The following is a 24,435-nucleotide window of genomic DNA, read 5'->3' on the forward strand; positions in this document are numbered from 1 at the left end:
TGTGTATTTATCTGTCATTGTGTATTAACACATTTTCCTCCTCAAGTAAAGCTCTTCTGGTGTGTTTCATGGTAACCATAGATAGCATGCTAGTTGGTCACATGACTTGCGAGAATGGAAGTGGTCAGTCAGGTTCACTAGCACTAATATCAATGTATTATTGTTAACCTCATTCATGTTACCTGGTGTGTGTTGGCCCTGGACATCTGTTATGATGGAGGAGGACATTCCACCTTTGGTCTTCACCACACCAAAGGGATCACAATTAGAATACAGTTAAAGGATCAGGGCGTAAGTTGGTTGGAAATCTGCCACCGTGGTGAAATTCAATTTGAAGTTCTAAACAACAACATCCTCCCTAATAATAATATACCCTCCCGGAATCTCATTCCCTGATCGCTACTGATTAAACATTCCAACCATTAGGAAGCTTTTAGAGAGCTTGGACGTTACATACTGGACCTTTAACTAGGCATTCTGTGATTGTAGATGGCTTTTGGGTTTTATCTGTTATGTTATGAGTTCATCCAGTGCACCAGGGTGAGCGAATTATGGTGTATGCTGCATGGTCTACTCAGGGGAGGCTGGTGGAAGAAGAAATCGGAGGACGGGCTCATTGTAATGCATCTAACGGAATGAGGAATGGAATCGTGTTTGATCCCATTCCTAATTCTGTTCCACGCATTACAATGAGCCGGCTCTCCAATTTCTAAGTGCACTAGCCTCCACGACCATTAACTATTTCATCAGGCAGAAAGAAACACTGCTTATTCCAAATGTTTAAACAACACATGTTCAAGTAAGACACGGAGATGGCTGCATTGTATTCTCAGTTCTTCTCTGAAAGAAAATTAAAACATGTAAAATAATAATAATAATAATAATTCTAAAAGGCTTTACTCTCTTTGACTAGGTGCCCAATGGCGAGCCTGCACACGGTCTAGGACGTAATTACGTCCACACCATCATCCGGAAGAAAAAAAATGCTTTCAACAATATGAGCACAGAGCCAAACGATTATAGATTTCTTTCTGAAATAACGGGACCAGTTGTCGCTAGATTTTTATGACAGCTAGCTCTCTCATTCGACGCTTTTACGGCAAAGTGTTTCATACCAACATGTCAAGCGCTGATCACTTTATGTATTTTGCTTTTGGAAGCAACTTGTTGAAGGAGAGACTACAGTTAGCGAATCCCTCGGCGATTTTTTACTGTACTGGCCAACTGAAGGTAGGCTATCCTAACTCATGAAATGCTATTTGCTCTTTTGACTCCTTTGTCCGAGCCACTGAAAAGGGTAGAGGCCACATCAAAAAGGCTATAGATTAAAATAAATTTATATTTCTACGATATGGCTTATACCAACTTTTTCCACAATAAATCGAATTAGCCTAGAGGCATGTGGTTGGTTTATTTAGTTATGTATGTTATATATAAAATAAAGAAAACCCCCATTGTTCACTCTTCATTCCTGTCCTGCCCAACAGCCACCACTGGTTTAGCAGGTAGGCTACAACTAATTAAACGTTTCCAAAGTACCATACGTTGCATACCATTTGCAACAAAACTTGCACTGCATGAAAAGCGTAGCCGCAGGTTAATTAGTCGGCTTGCTTCAGAAACATGGTGGAATGTTGATATCGACCAAGATCTTAAGATCCCCATTGTTACTGCAACTGCTATGGAACTTTCACAACTTTAATAAAAACAACAGGAGACCTGCAGAACACATTCTTGGAATGATAACACAACAGTGCACTGTCTTGGCTATCACTCTCAACCACTTAACCAACCAATCAACTCACTTTACTGAACTACCCCAAGCTCATCCTATCTATCTATCTATCTATCTATCTATCGATCTATCTATCTATCTATCTATCGATGACCTTCTAACATACCATCTATCTTTCCAACCTTTCAACTACCTCGCATAATCCTTTCTTCCTTTCACCAACTACTGCTTCACTCAGTATAACCCATAATGATTAACCTTTTAATTGTAAACTAGCTTGAAAACTGTTACTGACAAATAAAGGTTAATGAAGTTTTCAAGGTAAATATTTAAAGTCAGTATTTAGTCATTGACAGCTTAAACTACTGCCTGTCTCCAAGTGCTGCCTGAGTGTCAACAGTTATGTTTACCAAGGCCTACAGTCACAGTATGGACTTTCATAGCATATATATGAACAATGATGTAATTCGTGGGCTTGCTTCAGCAAGTCCAACTATTGTTATTGCTTATACATATTCTTATTAGGTGGGCTTGCTTCAGTAAGTCCAGCTATTGTTCTTAGACATTATTATTATTATTCCAATTCTTCCATCTGCTACTCCTCCTCCAACATTTAAGCTATTTACACCAATCCAACTTTAAGACATGCAGAGGTCATAACATTGCTATGACCTTTGGTTTTGATACCTATTCAAGTTTTTCAATTATACAACTATAATTAAACTATAAACTATACTTGAAAGTGCACTTTTTTATAATGGAGGTCGATGGAAACCAAAAGATGCAATACAACTTTTGAACCATATTTCAACTGTCAAATGTGCCAAAAACTCTAAATGATCAACTCTGATAAAAGCTTTTTGATACCTTTTAAACTTTTTAAACTATTAAGCTTTTTGTAACTCCAAAAACTCTCATCTGGTTAATCAACCAACTCTTCCAACCAACTCTCTACCCACTCCATTGAACTACTCCTGGCTCTCTCTATCTAACATTCTATCCATCCTACCAACCAACCAACCAAACCATCTCTAACTTTATCTGCTACCATCTCTACCATCTAAGACCATCTCATTTTCTTTCAACTACCCAGCAAATCTATCTATCGAAACATCTTTTTGCAAGCCCACAAAGTTTCTTCTGGAACTTATTTTTCTAGTTTGTAACTACAACCCCCATTCTAATCGTGTCATGTCAGAGATCATTGATTTAAAGTAAGGACCATGTGCTAGGAAGGCAACTGTATTGTTTGAACAATGGAGATTTGCCTTTTAGCTTCATGGTGACATGATAACAAAAATGTGCATTGTCATGCTATTCTCGCACGCTCTCTCTTTCTCTCTCTCACACATGCACACTCCTCCATTCTCTCTCTCTCTCTAGGAATTTGTGCTGAATTTTGGGCTGTGGGGGGAGAATATTAACAACCGTTGGCATGGAGGGGTAGCTACCATCGAGGCCAGTCCAGGGGGGGAAGTATGGGGGGTGGTCTGGAGGATGAGCAATGACCACCTTGCCAGCCTGGACGAGTGAGTCACACACATACATACACACACACACATACACTGACAGTCTTTGGGCCAGTGACTCCCAGTCGTGGGAATAGCCTTTAGCCATATACGACATGCCATGAAAATAGTGTGATATATGAAATTTCAGGTGATTTACTCGGGCTTTCCTAATGCTTCCTTCTTCCTCGTGTGTGTGTGTGTGTTTGTGTGTGGGTCTGCAGTCAGGAGGGGGTGGCTTTGGGGATGTACTGCCCCCTGGAGGTGACAGTGGAGACTGATGATGGGCCGCTGCTCTGCAGGACTTATCAAATGAACCACTTCAACGCCTGTCCCCCATCCCCACAGTATAAACAGGTGACACACACACACTCTTTCTCTCTCTCTTTCTTTCATTCATCTGTTTAATCAATAGACCTGGCATATTAACTCTTAACTAAATGTGTGTGTGTTGTCGTAACAGGTGGTGTGTTTAGGTGCAGAGCAGAACGGCCTTCCTCTGGAGTATCTGCGGAAACTGCAGAGGGTTAAGGCCAACAACTACAGCGGACCCTCCATGCTGGACCAGATCTCAAAGGCCATGAAGTAGAGAACCAGCGCCACCGTGTGGTCAGGATGAGTTGGGACCAGATAATGTGCCCTAGTCCCAAACAGGCTCCAGCCTCGCCCCTACACCCAACATTTGAGGCCCTCCATTTGTTTAGATCTGAAAGGACTGGATTGGTGAAAGGAATATATTATAATATTATATATATAATATAATATTGACTGTATTGTTTACACTTATCCAGCCCTGTCAGATCTGTACACACAGAGGGGGATAAAGGGCAGAAATGGGACGGGGCCTTGGAGAGCCACAGTAGACTGGCCTCACCCAAAAGAATCGGATGAAGTCGGTCACTTAATAAATGTATTTATTTTTTACAACAATAGTTGTGTTTCCTCAAACCTTTAAACCTTGTCTCCCCCTGCTCATCTACTGGTGGATGGAATACAATGAGGAATGGTATCAAACACACGTTTGTTACCATTCCTTATTAGATTCCATAAATTACAATGAGCCCGTCCTCCGATGTCTACCTCCACCAGCCTCCCCTGGTTGATTTACAGCACGTTTACAGTTGAAATAAATCACAGAGAAAAAAACTAAGTCTGTTTTTAGGAAACTGTCTTTATTACAGTTGTAGTTGCACCATAATTGCCTCCAGACAGCTCGAGAGGGCTGAACTGGCCCAAACAGTCTAGTCCTGTACTTTCTCAAGAACAATCAGAATCCGTATAGAACCCAACAGTTACTGGCAGACCACAGACTCCAAGTCACAAAGGAAGAAGATAAATCCATTTGAGGAAATCATAGTATGAAAATATACGGAAAATACTATTAAATGTGGGACAGTTTTCCAAAAATAACTAACAAAATAGGAATAGATACAAAATTAACAATGGCACCAATAATTTTCTGAGCAACAAACATACATCATAGGCCTTCTGATGATTCCCCCAGAAACATACAAACGCAATACTGAGACATCAGTGCATTATGTTATAACATGAAAGTAAATAAATGTTGCAGTTATTTTCAAGGATGAAATGCATCAGAGAAACAAGGAGAGCCCTCAGGTGAATTTTTCCATGAATGAACAAGATGGCTGCCTATATGTAATACCTTAGAGAAAACTAAAGCAATAACACACTATAGGGACATTTTATGAGTTAGCTTGCAGTCATTAGTGGTCCCAGTTTGTACTGAATCATTTCATAAAGTTTCCATAATATACAATACAAGTTTGCTTTATATCTTGGTGTTAACAGCTTTAGGACAGCATTTCAATACAAAACTGAAAGTTCCCTCTGGTAAATAAATTGTGGATTTAAATCTAGAATGTGAACATGCACAAGAAAATGTGTAACTCTAAACTACATTTTGGATATAACACCATCTTGCATACAGAACTGAAATCTTTTTAAGATGTGCGTCAGGAGTATGTCAACATCAGACGGACAGGCCTACGACAACGAGAATACCAAGTCAACTTCGAAAATGAAACTGACACCAGAAGGGCAACATCAATATCAAGGTGTACATCTCAGAGCCCTCTGTACTCCAACAGGATAGATGATGTACAGCTTACATGTACTGAAGAGACAACTCAGTCAGACATCTCTTCTAGCTCTTGTTCGTCAATTTTTTCTGATTCCTCTGCTTCATCCGTTTCCTTTGAGTCATCTTCTTTCTCTGATTCTTCTGGTTCCGCCGTTTCTTTCGATTCATCCATTCTCTCTGATTCATCCGATTCGTCCTCTGTCTCGTCTATTCTCTCCGCTTCCGCTGGTTCTACTTCCGGAATGAGAAGGTTATGCTTCAGTTTGTTCACCTCCGCCATGTTGAAGCCCATCAACACTGCAGCGGTCTTCTTCTGCATAGCCCGCATGCACTTGGTGCGCTTCTGACCCACATGCAAAGCCAACTCGCTTTTTGATACCAACAGCCTCTTGGACAGCTCCTCAGACTCCCTCTTGGTCAGGTAAGGGTTGGTGTGGAAGTACCTGGTCAAATCAAGTCAAACGAAACTTCATTATTCTAGCACATTTCATACATCAGTGCAATACAATGTGCTTTACAGGAAAGTTAAATAAAAACAAAAGGATGAAATAAAAAAAAAAGGAATGAGATGAATAAGACTAAAAGCACCCTAACATAGCTAGAAAGTCTTTAAATGTATTTGAAAAATGTCCACAAAAGCGTACCTGGTGAGGAAGTCTTTGCGTTCCTCTACGGGGCGAAGCTCCATCCCACTGGGGTCCAATGCCAGCTGAACCGTGGGGTCGATCTGAATCTCTGGTGGGGGCGCTGCGGGAACAATCTTCTCCTGCTCTCGTTTCTTCCTCTGGACGGCCCTAGCCTCTCTCTCCTTCTTGTTGGCATCCATGGCTTCCTTCCATGCCAGCTCCAGCCTCCGCTTGCTCTGGAGCTCAACGTCCGATTGAGGGGGCTCAGGGGCTGTGCTGGTGGCTGGGGCCGGGGCGGGTGGTCTGGGAGGCGGGGCTGAGCGCAAGACTGGTGGCGGCTGGTGGACTTGGTTGGCCTGATTAAAGTTAGGGTAAATAACCTCTCGGTTGGTGTTGGGGGGCATTAGTTTCTCTGCGTCTTTCTGTGTTTTGGGTGCACACCGGCAGCGCTGTATGTGCATCATGATGGCTTTCTGCGTGGTCTTCCCCGTGTAGACTCCGTTGCAGTAGATGCATTTGAAGGCAGCAGTCTTGAGTATGGCATGGACGGTGGGTGCTATGAAGTGCTTCTGCTTCAGGTGCTGCTGGTATTTCTCCGCGGTCTGGCATTTCTCATCGCAAAACGGGCAGTCCGTGCGGGTGGTCTTGATGGGCATCCGGCACACCTCCTGGCGACCATTGGGCAACATCTTCAAGAAGATCAGGTCGAGCGAGTTCGTGACCAGGGCCAGGTTGAGTTCTGTGTCCCCCAGGACCTCTTTGGGCGCGGTGGTGTTGATGTCAAAGTAAGGGAACAGAAGTCTCCCCTGTTCGTTGGTGTACAGCCTATACTCCCTCCTCATGAAGTCACAGTTGGCCTTGTGTGCGGGGTTGTGTTCCTTTGTGTGTTCCACCAGCTGTTTGATGGAGTAGAACATTCCGGGACAGTACAGGCAGTTCAGCCCGTGCAGCAGGTGTTCGAAGAGGCCCTTCTCCGACAGCAAGCACTTGCACATCAGACACTTCACCGTTTTGTCCGGCATTTTCCTCAGGAACGGCGCCCGGGCGGCCAGCCCTTGTTGTTTGGATGTTCTGGACGGTGCCTTGTGGTTGACCTCCGTGTGTATCTTATAGACATTCTCTGGGAACAGTTCGTTGCAAATAGGACAGGTAATCCATTTCTTGGCTGCCTGCGTGTATAGACTGGAGTTCGCGGTCTGCTTAACGGGCTGGAGAGGCTGGGCAGTGTTCTGGGGGTTGGTTGGCTGCGGTGTTGCTGCCTTGCTGCCAGCTTGGGCGCTGCCCGGCTGGACTGGCATGGCCATATGAAGCGGAGCCAGCGTGTATGTCGGCATACCATTGATTTTGTTACCTGTGGGGATCAGGTGACTCAGGAGGGATTGTGAGGTCATCATGGTACCTTGAGGCGTCGTGTGGTTGAGGGGGAGCCTCTGGGCCACAAGCAGGGGCTGAGCTCCTGGCCCACCCAAGTTGAGTTGAACCCCAGGCGGGAGGATGAATTGCTGGGGCAGTGCCTTCTGCTGCTGCTGCTGATGATTATGCTGCTGCTGCTGCTGCTGTTGTTGGTGGTGCTGCTGCTGCTGTTGTTGGTGGTGCTGCTGCTGCTGCTGCTGCTGTTGGTGTTGCTGCTGCTGCTGCTGTTGGTGGTGCTGCTGCTGTTGGTGGTGCTGCTGCTGCTGTTGGTGGTGCTGCTGCTGCTGCTGTTGGTGGTGGTGCTGCTGCTGCTGCTGCTGTTGGTGGTGCTGCTGCTGCTGCTGCTGCTGTTGGTGGTGCTGCTGCTGCTGTTGGTGGTGCTGCTGCTGCTGTTGGTGGTGCTGCTGCTGCTGCTGCTGCTGTTGGTGGTGCTGCTGCTGCTGCTGCTGTTGGTGGTGCTGCTGCTGCTGCTGTTGGTGCTGCTGCTGATGCTGATGCCCAGGAGCCCCTATGGTGGGGACTGGGACCTGCTTCAGAGGCGTACCAGAGGAGGGTAGTGTGGATCCTGTGGGAACTCGGACCATAGTGGATGGTATTCCCTGTTGGTGCAAAGCGTTCTGGAGTGTAACAGTGGCTCCGGGACGAAGCAAGCCCTTAGCCTCAGCACTAGCCAGCTGAACCAGGGCGGTTGCCTGGAGGGGGAGGAAGGAAGGATTGGCCACGGGGGGGATTTTCAAAATGCTGCTCTTTTGTGCCAGCGTTCCTTGCATCACTCTTGCAGCAGGAATGCCTCCTACTCCAACCGCCAGGCTGCCGTCAGGCTGCGTTTTGGGCGCGAGGAGTTGGTAGCCTTGATTATTAAAGTCCTTGAGGTAATTCCTGTTCTCATAAATCATGGTTTTCACTTGTGTATTGACCCACTGGTGTGCCACCGTGCAAAGAACATGCTGGATCAGGCGGTCGAAGCTCGGCATGGTCTCCTTGCAGACCTTGCAGGAGTATGAGTTTGACCTTGGCCTCTTCCCACAGAAGTGGTTCATCAGGTATTCAAGGTGACGAACGAGGACGTGCTGCTTCATCTTGTAGAGGACAGAGACCTGGAACTGGCATTTCCGACACCTGTATCTCTCCTCTTTCCTGAGGGGGTAGATGGTGGGGGTGGTGACGGTGGTGGTGGTGGGGGGCTGCAGAGGCCCTGTTCCTGCATCCTGTGGGTTACGGTTACTATGGAAGAACATGTGGTGCTTCTTGAGGATTTTAGGGGGAGCGATGAACGGGCAACTGGGGCAGGGCGCCAGGTTGCAGAGGGCCTTCTCATACTCGTGATAGCGCTGGCGGTGACTCCTGTACGCCGACCAGTTACGTGTGTTGAAGTGACAGAGGGTGCAACAGAATGCTCGCGTGCGATATGGCCACTGGGGAGACAAGCAAAATATTGTTTTGAATTAATGAGGTAAAATACACCTGATATATACACACACCACACGCACACACTTTATTTCAAGCAGATGGTTAAACGTTTTTATCCAACTATGTTTGAGTGGAGTCCATATTCTACCATACAGTTTTATTTTCACACTCCTGCTTGGTCTGTTAATATTAATAGTTTCATAATCTCTTCCATCTTCAGCAGTGTCATGCTTGCTCACCTTTTTTTTCCTTTTGCCAGTGTAAACATCAGAGAAATCTGCCCATTCTGTTTGCTGGAAATAGTCCTCCTCATCTGAATCGTCGCCATTCTCACTAGTCTTAGATTTCCGGAGCGTCTGTAAAATAGTGACAGAAAATCAGTTTACAGTTAAAGGGACACTTCACAATTTGTTTTACCTCAAAATCCCCCCCCTCCTCAAACCTGTGGGCATGTGAAAACAGCTTCCAAATGCTTTGTGTAGATTGAAAAGGTAGGTATCACAACTTTGAGGCTTTCACTGAGTGATATTTTTGGGGGTAATCACATGGTTTTTGAAAACTACAAGGAGCTTTAGGGAGCAATGAGGTTAGTTTTCGAATTAGCTACTGCCTGGTTTGTTAGCATCCATTAGCACCACGCTAGTGCACATCTATCACTTGTATTTACTAACGTGCATCTTAGCTTCGACGCACCTCCGTGGCTGGCTGGGAGGCACAAAGCACTATGATAATCATTCGGACATATTACTTCCTGGTCCGATAAAAAAGGCTATTTTCTCGCACATTCGCTCCTATTTTTAAATATGAAAAATACTGGCCTATTAACAGACAGATTTTTTATCCCTCACAAGCTAGACTATAACAGGTATTTTATCAATACTGTTCACCCCTGACCCCTGATCTTTCTCTTGTCCTTTATAAGGGGAAAAGTAACATTCATTACTAGGGCTCTGATTAAATCTACAATACAACAACATCAATAACAACATACCTCCAGAAAGGTTTGGCAGTCCTCCAGTCCAATATCACTCAGGATATGCTTGACTCCCCTCCTTAGTTTTCTGATTTTTTCCAAACTTCCAACAGGGTTCTGATACATTCTTACTTAGTGACCTTAAAAAAATGAGAATATATTGTTTGAATTATGCAGAAGACTTTATAATTACCTAGACATTTTTTTGTTATTTGTCTTACTTGTATTATTGTGGTGCAAAGCAAATCACATTCCTGTCATAGCAGACAATACAATGTAATCTAATCTGTAATAAGGGTTAAAGATAAACTATGATGACAACTTCATATCATTGTAAATGAGACGATGACTATTTATCCAACTATCATTTCAAAACCTGTTTTAACTGGTGTGCTGTTAGGGCAGCCCAACACTCACCCACTGTATGAATCCAATTGAGAGTGTAGCCTATAGTTTCAGCTGATTTCATGCAAACCACTGACTTTTAATTTTACTGTATCAAATTCGAGGGAAATTAAATTGACAGGGAACATAGCGGCATTCCACTGCAACGGTCACCATCACCATTTACTGAAACCAGCTACAAAGGTGTGTATCATTACTCCAATACTCTTATTACAACACATCAGCTCCATCTTATTGCAACTCCAAAAGCGAACACAAACAACTCAACTCCATTATGAATAAGCCTATCAATACAATATTGTTACAATGTTATTACTTCATTGTAGTGTAAATGACCAACGCAACAGCTAGATGAATCAGTCACATATCTCTCCAATGATGAAGGTATAAGAATTCATCAAACTACTGCGCAAGGACAAAACAATGCCTCAAAAATCTAATGTCACAATTTCAAAAGATTTAGGTAGCCAAGAAGAAATGCACTCCGAGATCTCTGCCAGAGCTATAATCACTGGCAAGATCTTTAACCACTGATATCTTCCACGTGGGCCACTTTTAGTACAGATCTTTCCCACCTGATAAAGCTGACAGGTGTAAGACAAACGCACCCATAAACTACCCATTAACTTCATAATGCCACTCGACTCGAACATCCGCTGTTCTACTATATCCAGTTAGCAAACTAGCTAGCTAGCTAGCTGAACCATTAAAGTGTGCATGAATAAAACGACGACAAAACTATGCATCTTAGTTCATATAAAAACCAGCTAGTTGGCCGACTTCCTATTTGAATTGTAGATCATATGCGCAGAATGTGGAAGAGGTGGTCTCATCACACTGGCGAACCATTCTATTGTAAGCTTTTGACGCTGACAAAAGCGGCCAAAAATGTCAATACCTGTCGTCTGGTATTTGAAAAGGATGCCTGTCGATTTTCGTATGTGGCCACTTTCACCAATCCGCAAGCGTTACAGACCGGTGTCACGGAAGCGTGCAATCCACTTGGACGATGCCCCGCGCACCACACAGGACAAGATGCAGACGCCAAACTAGATTGCAATGACTGAATGATTTACTGTAAACAAAAGTGCAATAGTTATTGTATTGTGCTGTTACTCCCTCCTCCTGAAGTAAAAAATGGCGCTTGTGTTCAGGAAATAACATCTGTCTGATTAGCATAATACAGAGGATGACCAATCAGAGGAAGGGGTTCCTAAAATGGAAGAACGTTATATTTACTATAGCTGTTTGGTTTAGCTGTTTGGGGATGATATTCAACGTATCTTTAAATTCATTAAATTGCTTTGTTGATTAGGTCAATTAACACTAATACTCGCTAAGAGTACTGCAACACAGGGGGCGTGGCTAAATAGTCGGAAAAAGCAAGTCACATGGTACAGTTTCAATGCAACCAATGGGCTGTCTAGAAACTGAGCTAAATGGGAGGGACTATGGAAGTGTCATGGTGACATCATATCATGCCACTGTTCATCAGCCAATGAAATGACTCTTATTTAATGGCAAAAAAACCCATCTAACAAAGTAGTGTAGCTAGCTACATGGTTTTTTGAGTTGAACAATAAAGTGAAATGTGTAAAGTGTAAAAATGTAATTGCACTGGCATAAGTAAATTGGCTACAGCTAGCATAGCCTACAGTACAATTAACAATCACAATATCGTTGAAGATTGCAGGTTCGATCCCCGCCCTTTCCACTACGCAAAAATGTTAAAAGAATGAAATACTGTGTTTGCAACTACAGTGACATTTTAACTTTTCAGCCATAGCTAGCTATTTACCACCACTTTGTAAAATCACTGTCAAGACTAAAATAATTATTGTACGGCAATAATTGGATAACGATTATAAGAAATATAATGTCTATAAACTGTGCTCTAACAAGAGACAGTCGAACACACATGCACACACACACACACACACACACACACACACACACACACACACACACACACACACACAGAAGACAGAAGACCCCTCACGCCTGGTTCCTCTCAAGGTTTCTTCCTACAGAGGAGTTTTCCCTTTGCCACAGTGCCTCATTCATGGTTTGGGTTTGGGTCACTTAAAGCACTGCCTTTTACCAAAATCGTTTTGTAGAAAGTGGTATATAATTAAATCGGATTGTTTAAATGTTTGATTGGCTGATTGATGATATATCCTACAATAGACATGAAAAGTGTATTGTGCATAATAACATTGAGCCCTGATTCTTCAGGTGTAAACACTGGCCAAAAATGGGTACTCCTGGTGGTGAGGCTGCATGAACTCCGAATGAATAAACCAATTCCACACAACCACATGCTAATGAACTCCACCATTTAATGGGTCAGCTTCACAACTCCTCTGGTTCTGTGTCTTTTTGGCCTGAATTGAACCCCGTATGAGGTACTTATCATCAGCAAGCAACTGGAGAGTGGTCTCCCTGAAGTGGGCACTTGTTGAGTCCCCTCATGGGTTCAACAGGAAAGGGACTGAAATATGCTTGAATCTCTCTCTAGCCCATACTCAAACCAATCCAATGCTTTTTAACGCATGACGGAGAGTGAACGAATGCCCGTTTCAGAAGGAGCATAGAATATCAGACCAGGGGAGGCTGCTGGAGGTAGAAACCGGAATAAGGATTTGATACCCTCCCTCATTCCGTTCCATGCATTACAATGAGCCCGTCCTCCGATTTCTACCTCCATCACTCTCCACTGTATTAGACGGCAGCCCTCGTTAGGCACGCAAGGTTATGAGAGGGCAGCCATCTGTGAGGCAGACTAAGGTCAGTCTGAGTCAGTTGCCAGGTTACTGTCTGTGTATCCTGTTCTATGAACTGCCCTGTTTGAATTCGATTAAAATTCATCCCTACGTCCTCCCTTGATTCCTTGGATGTAATCAAGGAATAATAATAATCCATAATAAAAAAAGATTTGTATCCACTTGGATCCACTGACGTCACATGGATTGGTCAACACATGCATTTCACTGCAAGTCACAACAATTCAGTGATATTTTAAGGAAGGAAGGGAGGATGTAATTAAGAGTATTCAAACAAAGCTTTGGGCTCTACACAGCCTAATTCAATCTTGATGAATTAACTCTATACATGTCTATGATCAATTACCAGATTCTTTGATTGTTATTTATGACTGCCATGCTCATGTAGCGGAGGCGGTTTGGAATCACGGTTTCTTAATGAGGTAGCCCTGCCTGAGTTGCAAGTGTCACCCTTGGACCTCGAGAATGTCCTCTTTTCTTGGCCTAACAGGAGATGCTTTGGCCTTAACATGGGGGACCCAGGTTCGAACCCTGCCCATCACACCTGCTTATGTCACAATGCATTTAACGCTGACGTTATGAAACACGCACTCATAAGAAAAACGTCATCAACTCAAAGTGACGAGACAGACACCAGTTCCGATTCAAAGTTTTAATGAAAAAATTCGATTCAAAGTTTTAATGAAAAAAAATCCACAAGAAGAAATATTTGTTAACATTGCGGATTAAAAAAGGAGTTTACCTGTACTTGTATAAGCAGAATAAGGCAAACTGCACAAGTAATTCATTTGGGATTTGAATTTATTCTGTTATGCTTCTATAAACCTTGTTTTGCCATCTTTCACCTGATTATCTTAACATCATAGAAAAAAACGCCAACATGAGTTTATTGAAAAGTTTGAAATCTTTGAACAATGTTCTCATTTAACAAAACCTAACACATACACATGTAAGTTGAATGTAATATAAAAAGCTAACTTTTGCGGAATGTCATTGATACAGTGGATACAGCATCTTAATTCTACTATGCTCCGAAGTTATGTAGAGCCAATCGGAACATGTCGTTTGTGCAGATCCATTTGTTATCGATGCTCTTCAGCAAAAACACTTGTTGGAAGCCCATCACCTGGTCCTCGTCCGCCTTTCAAAGAGACAAAGAAAACAACCCAGATGAAATTCAACCAATACAAATAAGAACGGTGACTTCTTCAGTTGAGTGCAGTCGTGACGGGCGAGATTCGAACCCAGGTCTCCCACGTGGAAGACACAAGCATCTACCGTTAGGCCAAAAGGACATCCTCAATGTCTGAGAGCAACACAAGTTTACACGTCTCAGGCAGGGCTACCTGATCACAAGAGCGACGGTCAATTTGAAAATACAGAATATGAACAATCATATTGAGACTTCAGCCAACTACTACCAGCTTTGGAACACACTAGTGTAACACACTTTAGATTGTAAAAACAATGCTGTAATGACAAATACAACAGTTTTCTCTACGTGGAAAACAGTGTCATAAAGGTAGACTCAGCGCTGTGACGTGGTCATAAATAACAGGGGATTCCGTAAGAGACAGCAGGGGGACGTTAATTAGTTAGCCTCTTTTCTCACGCAGTCGTCACATTGCGTTGCCGTTCAGCCGCCTAAGGAGCGGCAGGCCAGTGATACATCTGGCTTGTTGGTATTCAGTCCCGCCTCATGATCACCTCACATGGAGTCCGAGTCTCACTGCGTCTCAATATTCCATCCTGTTTCCTGAAGTGTACACTGGTCTACTCCCCTGCACAGATCGAAAAGCACAGGACTGGTGGAAGCCTGTTAAATACCCAACATAAGCACACCGACCCTATGCTTTTCAATCTGTGTAGGGGAGTAGACCAGTGTACACTTCAGGGACATGGATGGAGAATTGTGACCCAGGGTCGGTTTAAAGTGTTTGCAGACCAGGGTTCCAGGAACGGCAATATAAAAAAAATAACTGTTGTTTTGACTTTACAAGCAACATGTTTACATTTTTTGTGAAGCTTCAAGGTTAATACAACACAAACCAGATCTTCCTTTTGAATACTTCAGCTGTGCTTGATTGAGCAATGGAACCAACGTTAGTGTCCTGAAAGTGCATTCCCTGCCCATCTGGCACCCCGGGCAGTCAGTCTCACTCTCACGCACGGTCTCCTTCTTTGGAGGAGTCTGCCACACGCCCGACTACAGGCGGAGTGGAGGAGATGAAGAGCATCAGTCATTAGAAGGAAGTCTTCACTTACTCTGGCTTGTGCCGTGTTGGTGTACGCTCTGATGAAAGCTCAGCCCAATAAACAGACATTTTGCATTGATCCGGAGTGTGCGGAGACTTCCTTCTAGGACAGAGTGTAACCAGGTTGACATGGTAAACTCACTCCCCACCCGCGCCATCCAACCGCTAGCTTTTTGGTGGCGTAGCGGGTTCATATGGGGAATTTCGGTGACAGTCACGCGTGTTCGAGGCTCGAGACGTGAGCCCAAGAGTGCGAGGAGGCAATACTGTTTGACGCCAGCGTGACGCGCGCGCCCCCGCCCTTTACAAGAGCAGCTCCTTCCGTCAACGCCCACCTTTGAGGTTCAATTCACGCTTTGTCTATCAACACTGCCAACAACTGTCGGTCGACAGAAATTACGTCTAGTCGACACTTGGGTGTCGCGCACCTTCGTAACTGTCCTACTTTCCCTGACACCGTCATAGATCGTCTACGACATGGCGAGCGACACTTTTTTTTTTTTAATATATGTTTTTAAGGCATTTCTGCTTTATTGGGATAGAGACAGAGATTGACAGGAAGGATGGGGGAGAGAGAGAGAGAGGAGGGATGACATGCAAGATAGGTCGAGGGTCGGAATCGAACCGTGAACCTTGCGATTATGTGGTATGCGCATTAGTGTGCTACGCCACAAAGCACCCCCGAGCGACACACATTAAAAAGCATCAACTGACCTTCAGCTGTCCCATCACCATACTCATCACACAGCTGTCCGTCGTGGGCTGGTGGTCTTGTGCTGTGATGCTGTGTGCAATCGCCCTAAATGGCAGGCTCTGCAGAACAGAAGAGTGGAAGAATAGAAGGAAGAATAGATTGAATGGAAGAATGCAGAAAGGGTGATTATTAGATATTTAATCACAGAGTATGCAATGTGTATAGAATAAGATTGCAGACCAACAGAATAATGTGTCCCAATAAAGCTACAAAGCTGGTAAGGCAATGGATGTCATGGGATATGGACGCAATGAGTGTCATGTGACCTACATACTTATCCCATGACACCCATTTTGCCTTACTGGCTCTGTAGCTTGATTGGAACACATTGTTCTGTCAGTGGTCTATTTTTTGTTTTGATTGTATACCATACACAGATCTTACACACTGTGGCTCTTAGACAACTGATTCGTGTAATTACATGCCTTCAAAGCTGAACTGTCTGGTTTGACAAGGCAAAGGGATGAGGTATCACTTACAGTTAGTTTCTCCAGGATGGCGTTCTTCCCTTGGTAACCGACTCCTTCCCATGTCAAGCACGACGCATCAGTCTGAGGGGGAAGAGGAGACTTTATGACTGAATGGACAGCTGTTTCTAAGCCAACGCAGCGATCAGTCAGTCAGTTATCAATGACATTGCCACCCACGACAAGAGCAGCTTAACAAATGGCAATGTAACCCAAGAGTTCGAATTGTGACAGACAGACAGGCACACACGCACACACGTCAAATTGTGTTGCATACAGTATACTCACATACAGGTCGGCGAGTTTGGTTCGATCAGTATCGAACTGTTGATAGTAGTGTTGTACAAAGCCTGTCCCGATCTGTTCCCACACCGGTTTGTCTGCCATGTTTCAATTCGCAGGTTAAAATCTGGAAAGAGAAGAGCGCATTCATTGAATATGATGACGTAGCTGGCTAGTGCTAAACACACACACACATCCCCCTGACTCTGCAAATTCCACGTGTTGCGTGGTCCTCGCCGACAACGTTGTGATTAGTTAAAATGAGTCGTTAAAAAGAAAGCAACACACTTTGATCTAATTAGTGTGTGTCCACCACACAGTGACAAAGATAGTACACGTGGGAGGACTGACATCTCTAGTGAAATGCTAACAGAATGACGTTAGCTTGCGAATTAGTTCAAATTAAGTCCAGAGACATTCATTTAATTTTGAAATGTAACCCTTAAAATTGACTACACGTTGCAAATCATTATTACTGGAACAGTGTGAATGTTTTAACGTTTGTTGGTTGGTTGAAAAGTTACTATGGAACTAACCTTGTGATTCCGTAAGCAATCCAGTGCGGATGCACGCCCTCAATAGAATTCCCGCTTCATCCGGAAAACAGGTTGTGATGTCATGTAGGAGGGGACCAATCCTATTGCTTACAAATGGACCGCCGTTTGAGTGATAGATGGAAATACCAATGAGCATGAGCGGTCTGTGTGGGGGTTCCAAATGGGCGTTTCAACTGAAAAACATGGCGCAACCAACCTTGATTATAGAGCTTTTTTCGAAGTTGAAAGTGGGTTAATGAAGTGGAAGGAAAAACATGAGTTTTTGGTCTGATGTAATGATGTATGCGTCTGTGATCTGAAGGCATGTGATGCAATAAAGTATTGGAAAAGGAAAGTGAAACTTGAGACACTGCATAAGTAAAGGTAAAGCACATATTAAGTATTTTATTCAAAATATTCCAACTCCCAGTTGATAATTACATTTTATTGAGAATGATTTGGTATTATTATAAATAAGTGATAATTTGTGACAAAACAAGAGTTTTGTTCTACATTTCAAAAGAAGATACATACAACATGAACCATGTAAGTACAAAAGGAGAGGGAAATAATGTTCTGGTAGTTGTACTCAATGTAAATTAGTGGATTAAGGGACTACTTACAAAGAGCCAATTTCACTACAGCATTAGGTCATACAAACAATAGTAGGAACGGCAATATAAAAACAGTTGTTTCACCTTTACATACAACATGTTTACATTTATTTGCGAATCTTAGTGAATCTTGGAAGATTATACAACTCAAATCAGACTGTACAAGTACGTCTGTGTTTGACAGACAAGTGTGATGACATTATCTTCTGGATAGTAATTTAATAGTTCCTGCCTTCTTTTCCAGCAGAGGATGAGCATGAGGGCAAAACAAGAGAACACCCACAGAGGCACTTATAAAGAGTCTTGAAAAAGACACTTGTTTCCACATCAAGGATATCTATCGTATATCATCATTTTGCTACAGTCAGGTCATTGCAATAAGGGGTGAAGCTCCAGATTTCTCCTCTCACTCCAACTCTATATACAGTATTGCTTGTTGAGGTCATTGCACCATTAAATCCTCCAGAGGACAGTTGTATTGTCTCTATAGTCCAGACAGGCATGCTGGCCTAGGTCTGAGGTAGCCCTGTCCTTGCATGCGTGAGGAGTGTCAGCTGTGAGCTACAGTAGCCTCGGTTGCCAGTGTTCTAGTTCTTTCCGGAGGATCTATTAAATGAGAGACTCTCAGCGTCTGGCTACGCGACACTGATCTGGCCGTCTCACTGATCTGGCCGTCTCACTGATCTGGCCGTCTCACTGTTCTGGCTGCGGTGTGAAGTAGTCGTCTGTCCTGAACACAGTGGGAAGCTCCTGGTGCTGAAGTGTTGTCCTTCTGGGGCTGGCTGGCTTCTGCAGAGGAACACAACCGCGGTTTACTAGAAAATAAGCTGTCAATGCATCTATTATAAATGGCCAGTAAAGTCTGAACTTGAACGAGTTTCATTTCATGAGGGGCCACTTCAATTCCGAACTCCAGTCCATTGGTACTGGTAACATGGTAGCATGGTAACACTTTAGTCAAATAAGTAGCTTATTGGGCCATTAGGTATTAAGCCAAAATTCAATGCTATTTCAATCGCCATTGAAATAGCATTCACCTAGCAATAACAAGCAGAATGACAAAATGCTGGAGTCAGTAGTGACAACACCAACAATAATCAATGTTTAGGGGACATAACCATGTACAATTCTAATCTATCAGGGGAGGCTTGTGGAGGTAGAAATCGGAGAACGGGCTCCACCAGCCTCCCCTGTAATCTACAATGCATAGCCGAGTCAGATGAATGAAATGTGCGTACGTTTAAGAATCCTGGGACACTCATGGTGCGGAAGATCTTCTTGAAGGCTCCGGGCAGTGTTCCTTGTTCGCCCTCAGCCTGTGTTACCTGCTCCTCCATCGCATTGACGTTGGCACCAACCATCTTTACAAAGGCCTTGGGAACATACAGAACAGAACAATGCAACAGGGATAGGTTTCATAATGTCGGTCTATCATGGTGCATTCAATTGCTCCTCAGAAACTCAGAAGCTCCCTATTGGCTTATTCTGAGATAGCTCGGAGTGGGAAATTTGGAATAAAGGAGTTTCCTAGTTCCGAGAAGCAAGTGAATGCAGCATTACTATTGCTGCACTCTCTCAGGACTACTGTACTGTATGTATGTAAACAGTGTGTGTGTGTGTGTATTGCAGTTTATCCCTGTTTAATATAACAATAAAGCATTAGGATAATGGATTAAACATCTTAATAATCATAATGATGATATACTTACGTCCAATTTGTCAATCTTTCTGTATATCCGTCTCATCTCGTCTGATTTCCTTTGGATTTGAGGTAGGTTCTCGTTCACAATCTGAGAGGTGTCATTTCTGATCTATGAACCAAGGAAAGAGAAAAGTAAGCAAGGGAGGGAACACTTTGGTTAAGTAGTACAGCAACACATGTACCAGTAGGTTGATCAAGTTTGAATACATTCATGAAGGTAAGCCAAGTGTACAGACATACCATGTCAAGCATTCCTACAAATTCATCCACTCTGGTGAGCATTTCTTCCAGGCTCTTCTCCAAGCAAATTATCTGTTGGGTGAAGAACGATAGGGTCAAATTACAACATTTACGCCCTTCTTTTAGCCTACAGCTTGGTTTTTGAGGAATACAACATAAGTACACATTCGACCACACTATTTTGAGACTCATTCAAGTAATCCGTAACGGGACCATCGACAAAACAACACAAGGGTCTTTGTAGTATGACAGAAAACCAGCTAACTCGCTGGATCTTGCCTATCACGCACATCCAGTTAGAGCTGGCTTGCCTATATAACAGCTGTCAACAACAGCTACGCATCCCTCTCTGGTACAACCCACACTTCATAGGAGGAACCAGCTTCTATATTTCATATTGAAAACTCAAACCTCGTCGCCTGCAGTCGCCCGAATGTACGAGGAGTAACTCAGGGCGGTGTGTCTCAAGACTTCATCGTCTTGATCAGGATCTTGGTCTGCATCGGACTCTGCCGCGGCGTTGAAGCTCGGACTCTGGGACACCGCTGCGCCGAAGCTGGCGCTTTGAGACACGGCGCCGCTGCTGAAGGCTTCGCTGACCATGGATAAACTACTCGCACTCTGGGACACAATGCCACTGTCCCTGCTAACCTCGGCACTGGACTCCTCAAGCGGGGACAGAAAGCCTACCCTTTCCCGATCCATCCGATGATCCATCTTGCTCCGCTTATGTTCCTGCTCAAACAACTACCGTGTTGTCAAATGATTCAATCACGTGGATGGAACTGTGGACCTAGTCGGATGGTGGCGGATCAGGCTCAATTTGAACTAAGCGCAATGTCGCATTTCTTTTTTTATTCATGGATGTTGCATTGGCCCACCACTAAGCCTCAAATCAACATATGAAGTCCATCAGTAAATTAAATTGAAATACCCTGAACACCGATATGAATGCATTTTTAACAGAATAATTCACTTATGCAACCACTCGGTAGGGGTATAGAATGAAAGACAGCTCACAATGACAAAGTGCATTTAAAACCTTTATTTCAAGATTTCTTTCCAAAAATTACAAAACAATAATAACAGTAAGAAAATAATATGAACACAATATTCACAATACAATTACAATTAATTGTATTAAGGGTTTTAATTTCAAGTGGTGTGGAAATTAGTTAAAACAATACATTTACTGTGTTGGAAGAGCAGGAATAACCAATAGTGATTGGTAATGAGATCAATTACAGAATAGGCACAAATATTCATTAAATTATTGGTAATATTTGTGTGCTCAGTATCTGGACTAAAAGGAATCAAAAGGCACTACAACACATTTCCTAAATAGACTTTATCCCTCCAATTGTGAGTATTTGGAGAGAAGGTATAAAAACTGCTGAACATCATTGTCTCTTAGAAAAAAAACGTAGTCCAGTTAACATGATATGCTGATATATAGCCCCAACAAAATATTCCTCGTACCAAAATATCTCATGGAATTTCTTGTTCATAATGTATTGTTTTCCTAGTGAAAAAGTCTGTTCAGCTTTAAAATCCTTATGTACATCATACAAAGATAGTAAAACAAGACAAACATTATTCCAGAAAAATCTAGACATTTCCATAATAAATATCAAACCTGTAACAAATATTTTGGAATTCATGGTACAACACTTAACCAGCAGATGGCAGTGAGACACACAGCATAGTATTTCACTCTGGAGGATGACGGTTCAATCCCAAATCAGCCCCTAGTAGCTCCTAGCATTAACCTCTCCTGTAGATCTCAAAGGACCTGATGAGTACAAGCAAAATGGCAGATTCTTAGATTAAATTTTATCTGGCCAACTTCAAGGCAAGGTGAAGCAACTGTCATATGGCTTATACCTATCCAATCCCCTCAGATCTACAGGACTGGCTTTGGAAAGGCTATAGTGGCCGATTTGGAGCTCAGAAGAGACCAAGTATGAACTACTAATGATTTTCCTTAGTGAAGATAACCCTTCAGTATAAATCAATGGCATAACCTCTCTCTGGTCAAAACACAGTGTCTGGAGCAGCCTATAAAGGTGTGGAATAAGAAAAGAGAAATGGAAGTAACCTAACCAACATGATCCAATAAAAAACAATATGAAGGGGAGACATGAGGATGTGGTGAAGAGCTTGGGAAAGCATGAGAGGTGATGAAACATGGGTGGTTAGATGGAATCTATATCTAGTCACATGACAAGAACCACCAACCACAAGCCTCGACAGCATTCCTCAATAGCCTTGAACTAACATGTGAATACGTGTGAATCCCTTGGTAATAATCAAATCACTCAGATGGCCCTGCTGTGCCCAAACAAAATCCATATTTTATGCAACTACTGTATATAATTGTGCTTTTGAACTCAACTATATCTAGATCCATACCTGGCTGGATCTCAATGCGTGTGGACATTTGGAATTGGAAGTGGAATTTCAGTTTACTTCCTGAATTGAAATGGAATTGACCCCCAAGCCTGGTGTAGGGAAGTGAATAAGTGAAGTTAGGCAGACACCAACATGCTGTGCCCAGGCTGTTCACCCCTGTGGTCTCAAAGTCTGGTGTTATCACCCCTAAGCAGTCCTGGATCTGACTAAAGTATCAGTGGCTTCACAGCCATGGTGTCTAAAGTAAACAATAGTGATAAGAGGTCATTAGCAGAGAGGTGAGAGGGGGTGCTGGGCTGGTGGCCTTCTACCAGAGAGGGCAGGCAGGCTGCATTCCTGTTGGCAGCCATTTTGGAAGCCAACCACCAGTGGAGGAGAAGGTGACTTCTTAACTACATAATGTGACTATATGTGACTACATAATGAAGCAGGAAGTTGATCATATCCAGGTAGTAGTTCATAATCAGGTACAGTACCAGGTACTGTAGGTTTCACTGGTATATGGAAGTATAAGACCGCTTTGCAACCCTGTACATGAATGAAAAGAAGAGACAGGCTTTCCCTAAAGAGTAAAATCCATGATCCATAACATTAACAATGGTCTGTAGTCTACGCATCAACATAAGAAAAAATGGTGGACAGACATTTTCTAAAAAGGGGTGATATGTGAATAAGGAATTAAAATACATGGTTTGTTTTCTGACACATTTCCAACACTTCTCCTTAAAGCTTAGAATAATTTATTGGAGCAGATACAAATGACTGATCAGAATCCACGGTTAAAAGAAATATTGAACAAGAGAATCAGACAAAACATTGGCAGCATTTGTCAGAAACATAGAATTACTCTTTTTAAAAAAATCCACAATAAACAAAACCCCAAAGTTGGTCCCAGTAAAGAGATAGTTTCAGATTAAAAAGTGGTCACTAAAGTAGAGCAGATGAATGCACATTCAGGACTACTATAAAATACAGTGGACTTTCCTAAAATGGTCATATGCCCCAATATTCATCATTATTACATACAAATCTTCGACGCAAGAAGACATAGAAAACGTTTAAAAACAATACAGAATAAACTCTCCTTATTTCCTGGATTACATCTCCTGGTATTATCTGTCTTATAAAAAATGTTACAAAATTAGAGTAGGAGATTTGAGGAAGCGCGTTCATTCTCATATACCAGGCCGGGGGTGGTCCAGCTCAGTCTCTGTACAGATGTTTCCGTCCATGTGTCTGTGTGTCCGTACATGTGTTTAAGTGTGTGTGTGTGTGTGTGCTTAAGTGTGTGTGTGTGTATATATGTATTATAGTGTAATAACAGTGCCGTCCTCCTCCACCCCTCCCCTGGGCAGAGCCAGGCTGTGTCGTGGGTCCGTTCTCAGGGTGCTGAGGATTTTGTGGAGGCTGCCGTTGCTCCCTCGCATGGCTGGGTTGCTGCTGTGGTGCTGGGGCTGCTGGTGATGGAGCTGGGGGTGGTGGAGGTGCTGGTGCTGGTGCTGGTGCTGGTGCTGAGGGTGGGGGTGGGGGTGCTGCTGGATCGTCAGGTCCCTGTGGAGCTTGTAGCTGAGGCTGCTGCCGTGGTGTGAGTGGGATATCCCCCCCGTCCCCCCGTTCAGGCTGGGCTGCGAGTGGAACGAGGCCGTGGAGATGACGGAGGGGGGGCGTGAGACTGGGCGCGTCGGCGGGCTGGGGGGGTTCATGGGGGCTGGGAGGGGAGGGGCCTGGGCTTGGGAACGTGACGCCGTGGACGCCACCGAGGCCATGGAGGCGTTGGAGCGCCGCGACGGCCGCTTGAGGGTGCTCTCGATGACGATGTCCGACTCCTCGTCACTCTCCAGCTCGTCGGGGTAACCGTGGGGGCCGGAAGCCATGGCGGCGGCGGACAGGCTGGGGTAACCCGTGGATCCGCTGCTGTCCGATGACTGACCGGAGCTCCCGGAGATCCGGCTGGCCCTCACCACGTTATTGCGCTGGTTCACCGGCTTCACCGTGACGATGAGGTTGTGGCTGTTGGCGATCATCATGTCCGTCACCTGGTCCAGCGTCTTCCCCGTCACCTCGATCCCGTTGACCTCCAGGACCTCGTCGTTAACGGCCAGCAGCCCCGTGCTCTCCGCCAGCCCGCCAGGCACCATACGGGAGATGAAGATCCCCGGAACCTTCTCCAGGCCGTGGGGAGTCACCCTAACGCTGGTGCCGTCCCGGATGTAGAA

The 24,435-nt window shown here is 43.9% G+C and overlaps 5 protein-coding genes across 8 annotated transcripts in view; 1 reads left to right on the forward strand and 4 right to left on the reverse strand.

Annotated features, from left to right (window-relative positions):
* Positions 1 to 24,435, reverse strand: part of pard6gb (par-6 family cell polarity regulator gamma b) — a 78,780-nt gene that overhangs the window by 16,473 nt on the left and 37,872 nt on the right. Inside the window, exon 3 of one of the 2 annotated variants that reach the window (XR_014554621.1) lies at positions 22,151 to 24,435. This exon is cut by the window's right edge and continues 218 nt beyond it. Coding sequence is in view for 1 of the 2 variants with exons in the window: in XM_083685132.1 (XP_083541258.1) it covers positions 23,527 to 24,435 (909 nt within the window). In the remaining variant the exon portion in view is untranslated. Of the gene's footprint in view, positions 1 to 20,837 lie in introns of those variants that run through there. The other variant, XM_083685132.1, reaches the window with a different exon arrangement.
* Positions 1,005 to 4,398, forward strand: ggcta (gamma-glutamylcyclotransferase a). Its single transcript, XM_083685134.1, has 4 exons — positions 1,005 to 1,230; positions 3,119 to 3,264; positions 3,468 to 3,600; positions 3,707 to 4,398. Exons 1-4 carry the CDS (start codon positions 1,066 to 1,068, stop codon positions 3,830 to 3,832), a joined length of 570 nt encoding a protein of 189 aa, XP_083541260.1. The 5' UTR covers positions 1,005 to 1,065; the 3' UTR covers positions 3,833 to 4,398.
* Positions 4,665 to 11,290, reverse strand: adnp2b (ADNP homeobox 2b). 2 transcript variants are annotated; one of them, XM_083685130.1, is made up of 5 exons: positions 11,073 to 11,290; positions 9,788 to 9,909; positions 9,036 to 9,152; positions 5,992 to 8,801; positions 4,665 to 5,790 (listed from the first exon to the last, which is right to left on the reverse strand). In XM_083685130.1, the coding sequence occupies exons 2-5, from the start codon at positions 9,893 to 9,895 to the stop codon at positions 5,394 to 5,396; spliced, it is 3,432 nt and encodes a 1,143-aa protein (XP_083541256.1). In that variant the 5' UTR covers positions 9,896 to 9,909; positions 11,073 to 11,290; the 3' UTR covers positions 4,665 to 5,393. The 2 variants fall into 2 exon arrangements, with proteins under 2 accessions (XP_083541256.1, XP_083541257.1); XM_083685131.1 differs by lacking the exon at positions 11,073 to 11,290 and adding an exon at positions 10,187 to 10,250.
* Positions 13,595 to 17,305, reverse strand: nutf2l (nuclear transport factor 2, like). 2 transcript variants are annotated; one of them, XM_083685135.1, is made up of 5 exons: positions 17,252 to 17,305; positions 16,722 to 16,842; positions 16,446 to 16,517; positions 15,927 to 16,025; positions 13,595 to 14,098 (listed from the first exon to the last, which is right to left on the reverse strand). In XM_083685135.1, the coding sequence occupies exons 2-5, from the start codon at positions 16,818 to 16,820 to the stop codon at positions 13,982 to 13,984; spliced, it is 387 nt and encodes a 128-aa protein (XP_083541261.1). In that variant the 5' UTR covers positions 16,821 to 16,842; positions 17,252 to 17,305; the 3' UTR covers positions 13,595 to 13,981. The 2 variants fall into 2 exon arrangements, with proteins under 2 accessions (XP_083541261.1, XP_083541262.1); XM_083685136.1 differs by having other exon boundaries at positions 17,240 to 17,286.
* bloc1s4 (biogenesis of lysosomal organelles complex-1, subunit 4, cappuccino) lies at positions 17,631 to 20,545 on the reverse strand. Its single transcript, XM_083685133.1, has 5 exons — positions 20,219 to 20,545; positions 19,808 to 19,879; positions 19,575 to 19,676; positions 19,104 to 19,238; positions 17,631 to 18,654 (listed from the first exon to the last, which is right to left on the reverse strand). Exons 1-5 carry the CDS (start codon positions 20,522 to 20,524, stop codon positions 18,559 to 18,561), a joined length of 711 nt encoding a protein of 236 aa, XP_083541259.1. The 5' UTR covers positions 20,525 to 20,545; the 3' UTR covers positions 17,631 to 18,558.

The sequence above is a fragment of the Argentina silus genome, assembly GCF_951799395.1.
Source record: "Argentina silus genome assembly, chromosome: 14".
Taxonomy (NCBI): Eukaryota; Metazoa; Chordata; class Actinopteri; order Argentiniformes; family Argentinidae; genus Argentina; species Argentina silus.

Bases quoted from the DNA above. Each gene is read 5' to 3' on its own strand.
- ggcta (XM_083685134.1), top strand. From the start codon at position 1,066: ATGACAGCTAGCTCTCTCATTCGACGCTTTTACGGCAAAGTGTTTCAT. The intron at 1,231-3,118 runs GTAGGCTATCCT...CTCTCTCTCTAG, and splicing joins ACTGTACTGGCCAACTGAAG to GAATTTGTGCTGAATTTTGG. The intron at 3,601-3,706 runs GTGACACACACA...TTGTCGTAACAG, and splicing joins CATCCCCACAGTATAAACAG to GTGGTGTGTTTAGGTGCAGA.
- adnp2b (XM_083685130.1), bottom strand. From the start codon at position 9,895: ATGTATCAGAACCCTGTTGGAAGTTTGGAAAAAATCAGAAAACTAAGG. The intron at 8,802-9,035 runs GTGAGCAAGCAT...TTGTCTCCCCAG, and splicing joins CTGGCAAAAGGAAAAAAAAG to TGGCCATATCGCACGCGAGC. The intron at 5,791-5,991 runs GTACGCTTTTGT...TGATTTGACCAG, and splicing joins CGCAAAGACTTCCTCACCAG to GTACTTCCACACCAACCCTT.
- nutf2l (XM_083685135.1), bottom strand. From the start codon at position 16,820: ATGGCAGACAAACCGGTGTGGGAACAGATCGGGACAGGCTTTGTACAA. The intron at 16,518-16,721 runs GTGAGTATACTG...CTTCCCCCTCAG, and splicing joins CCAAACTCGCCGACCTGTAT to ACTGATGCGTCGTGCTTGAC. The intron at 16,026-16,445 runs GTAAGTGATACC...TCTGTTCTGCAG, and splicing joins CCATCCTGGAGAAACTAACT to AGCCTGCCATTTAGGGCGAT.
- bloc1s4 (XM_083685133.1), bottom strand. From the start codon at position 20,524: ATGGATCATCGGATGGATCGGGAAAGGGTAGGCTTTCTGTCCCCGCTT. The intron at 19,239-19,574 runs GTAAGTATATCA...TATGTTCCCAAG, and splicing joins GAAAGATTGACAAATTGGAC to GCCTTTGTAAAGATGGTTGG. The intron at 18,655-19,103 runs GTACGCACATTT...GTTCCTCTGCAG, and splicing joins GTGTCCCAGGATTCTTAAAC to AAGCCAGCCAGCCCCAGAAG.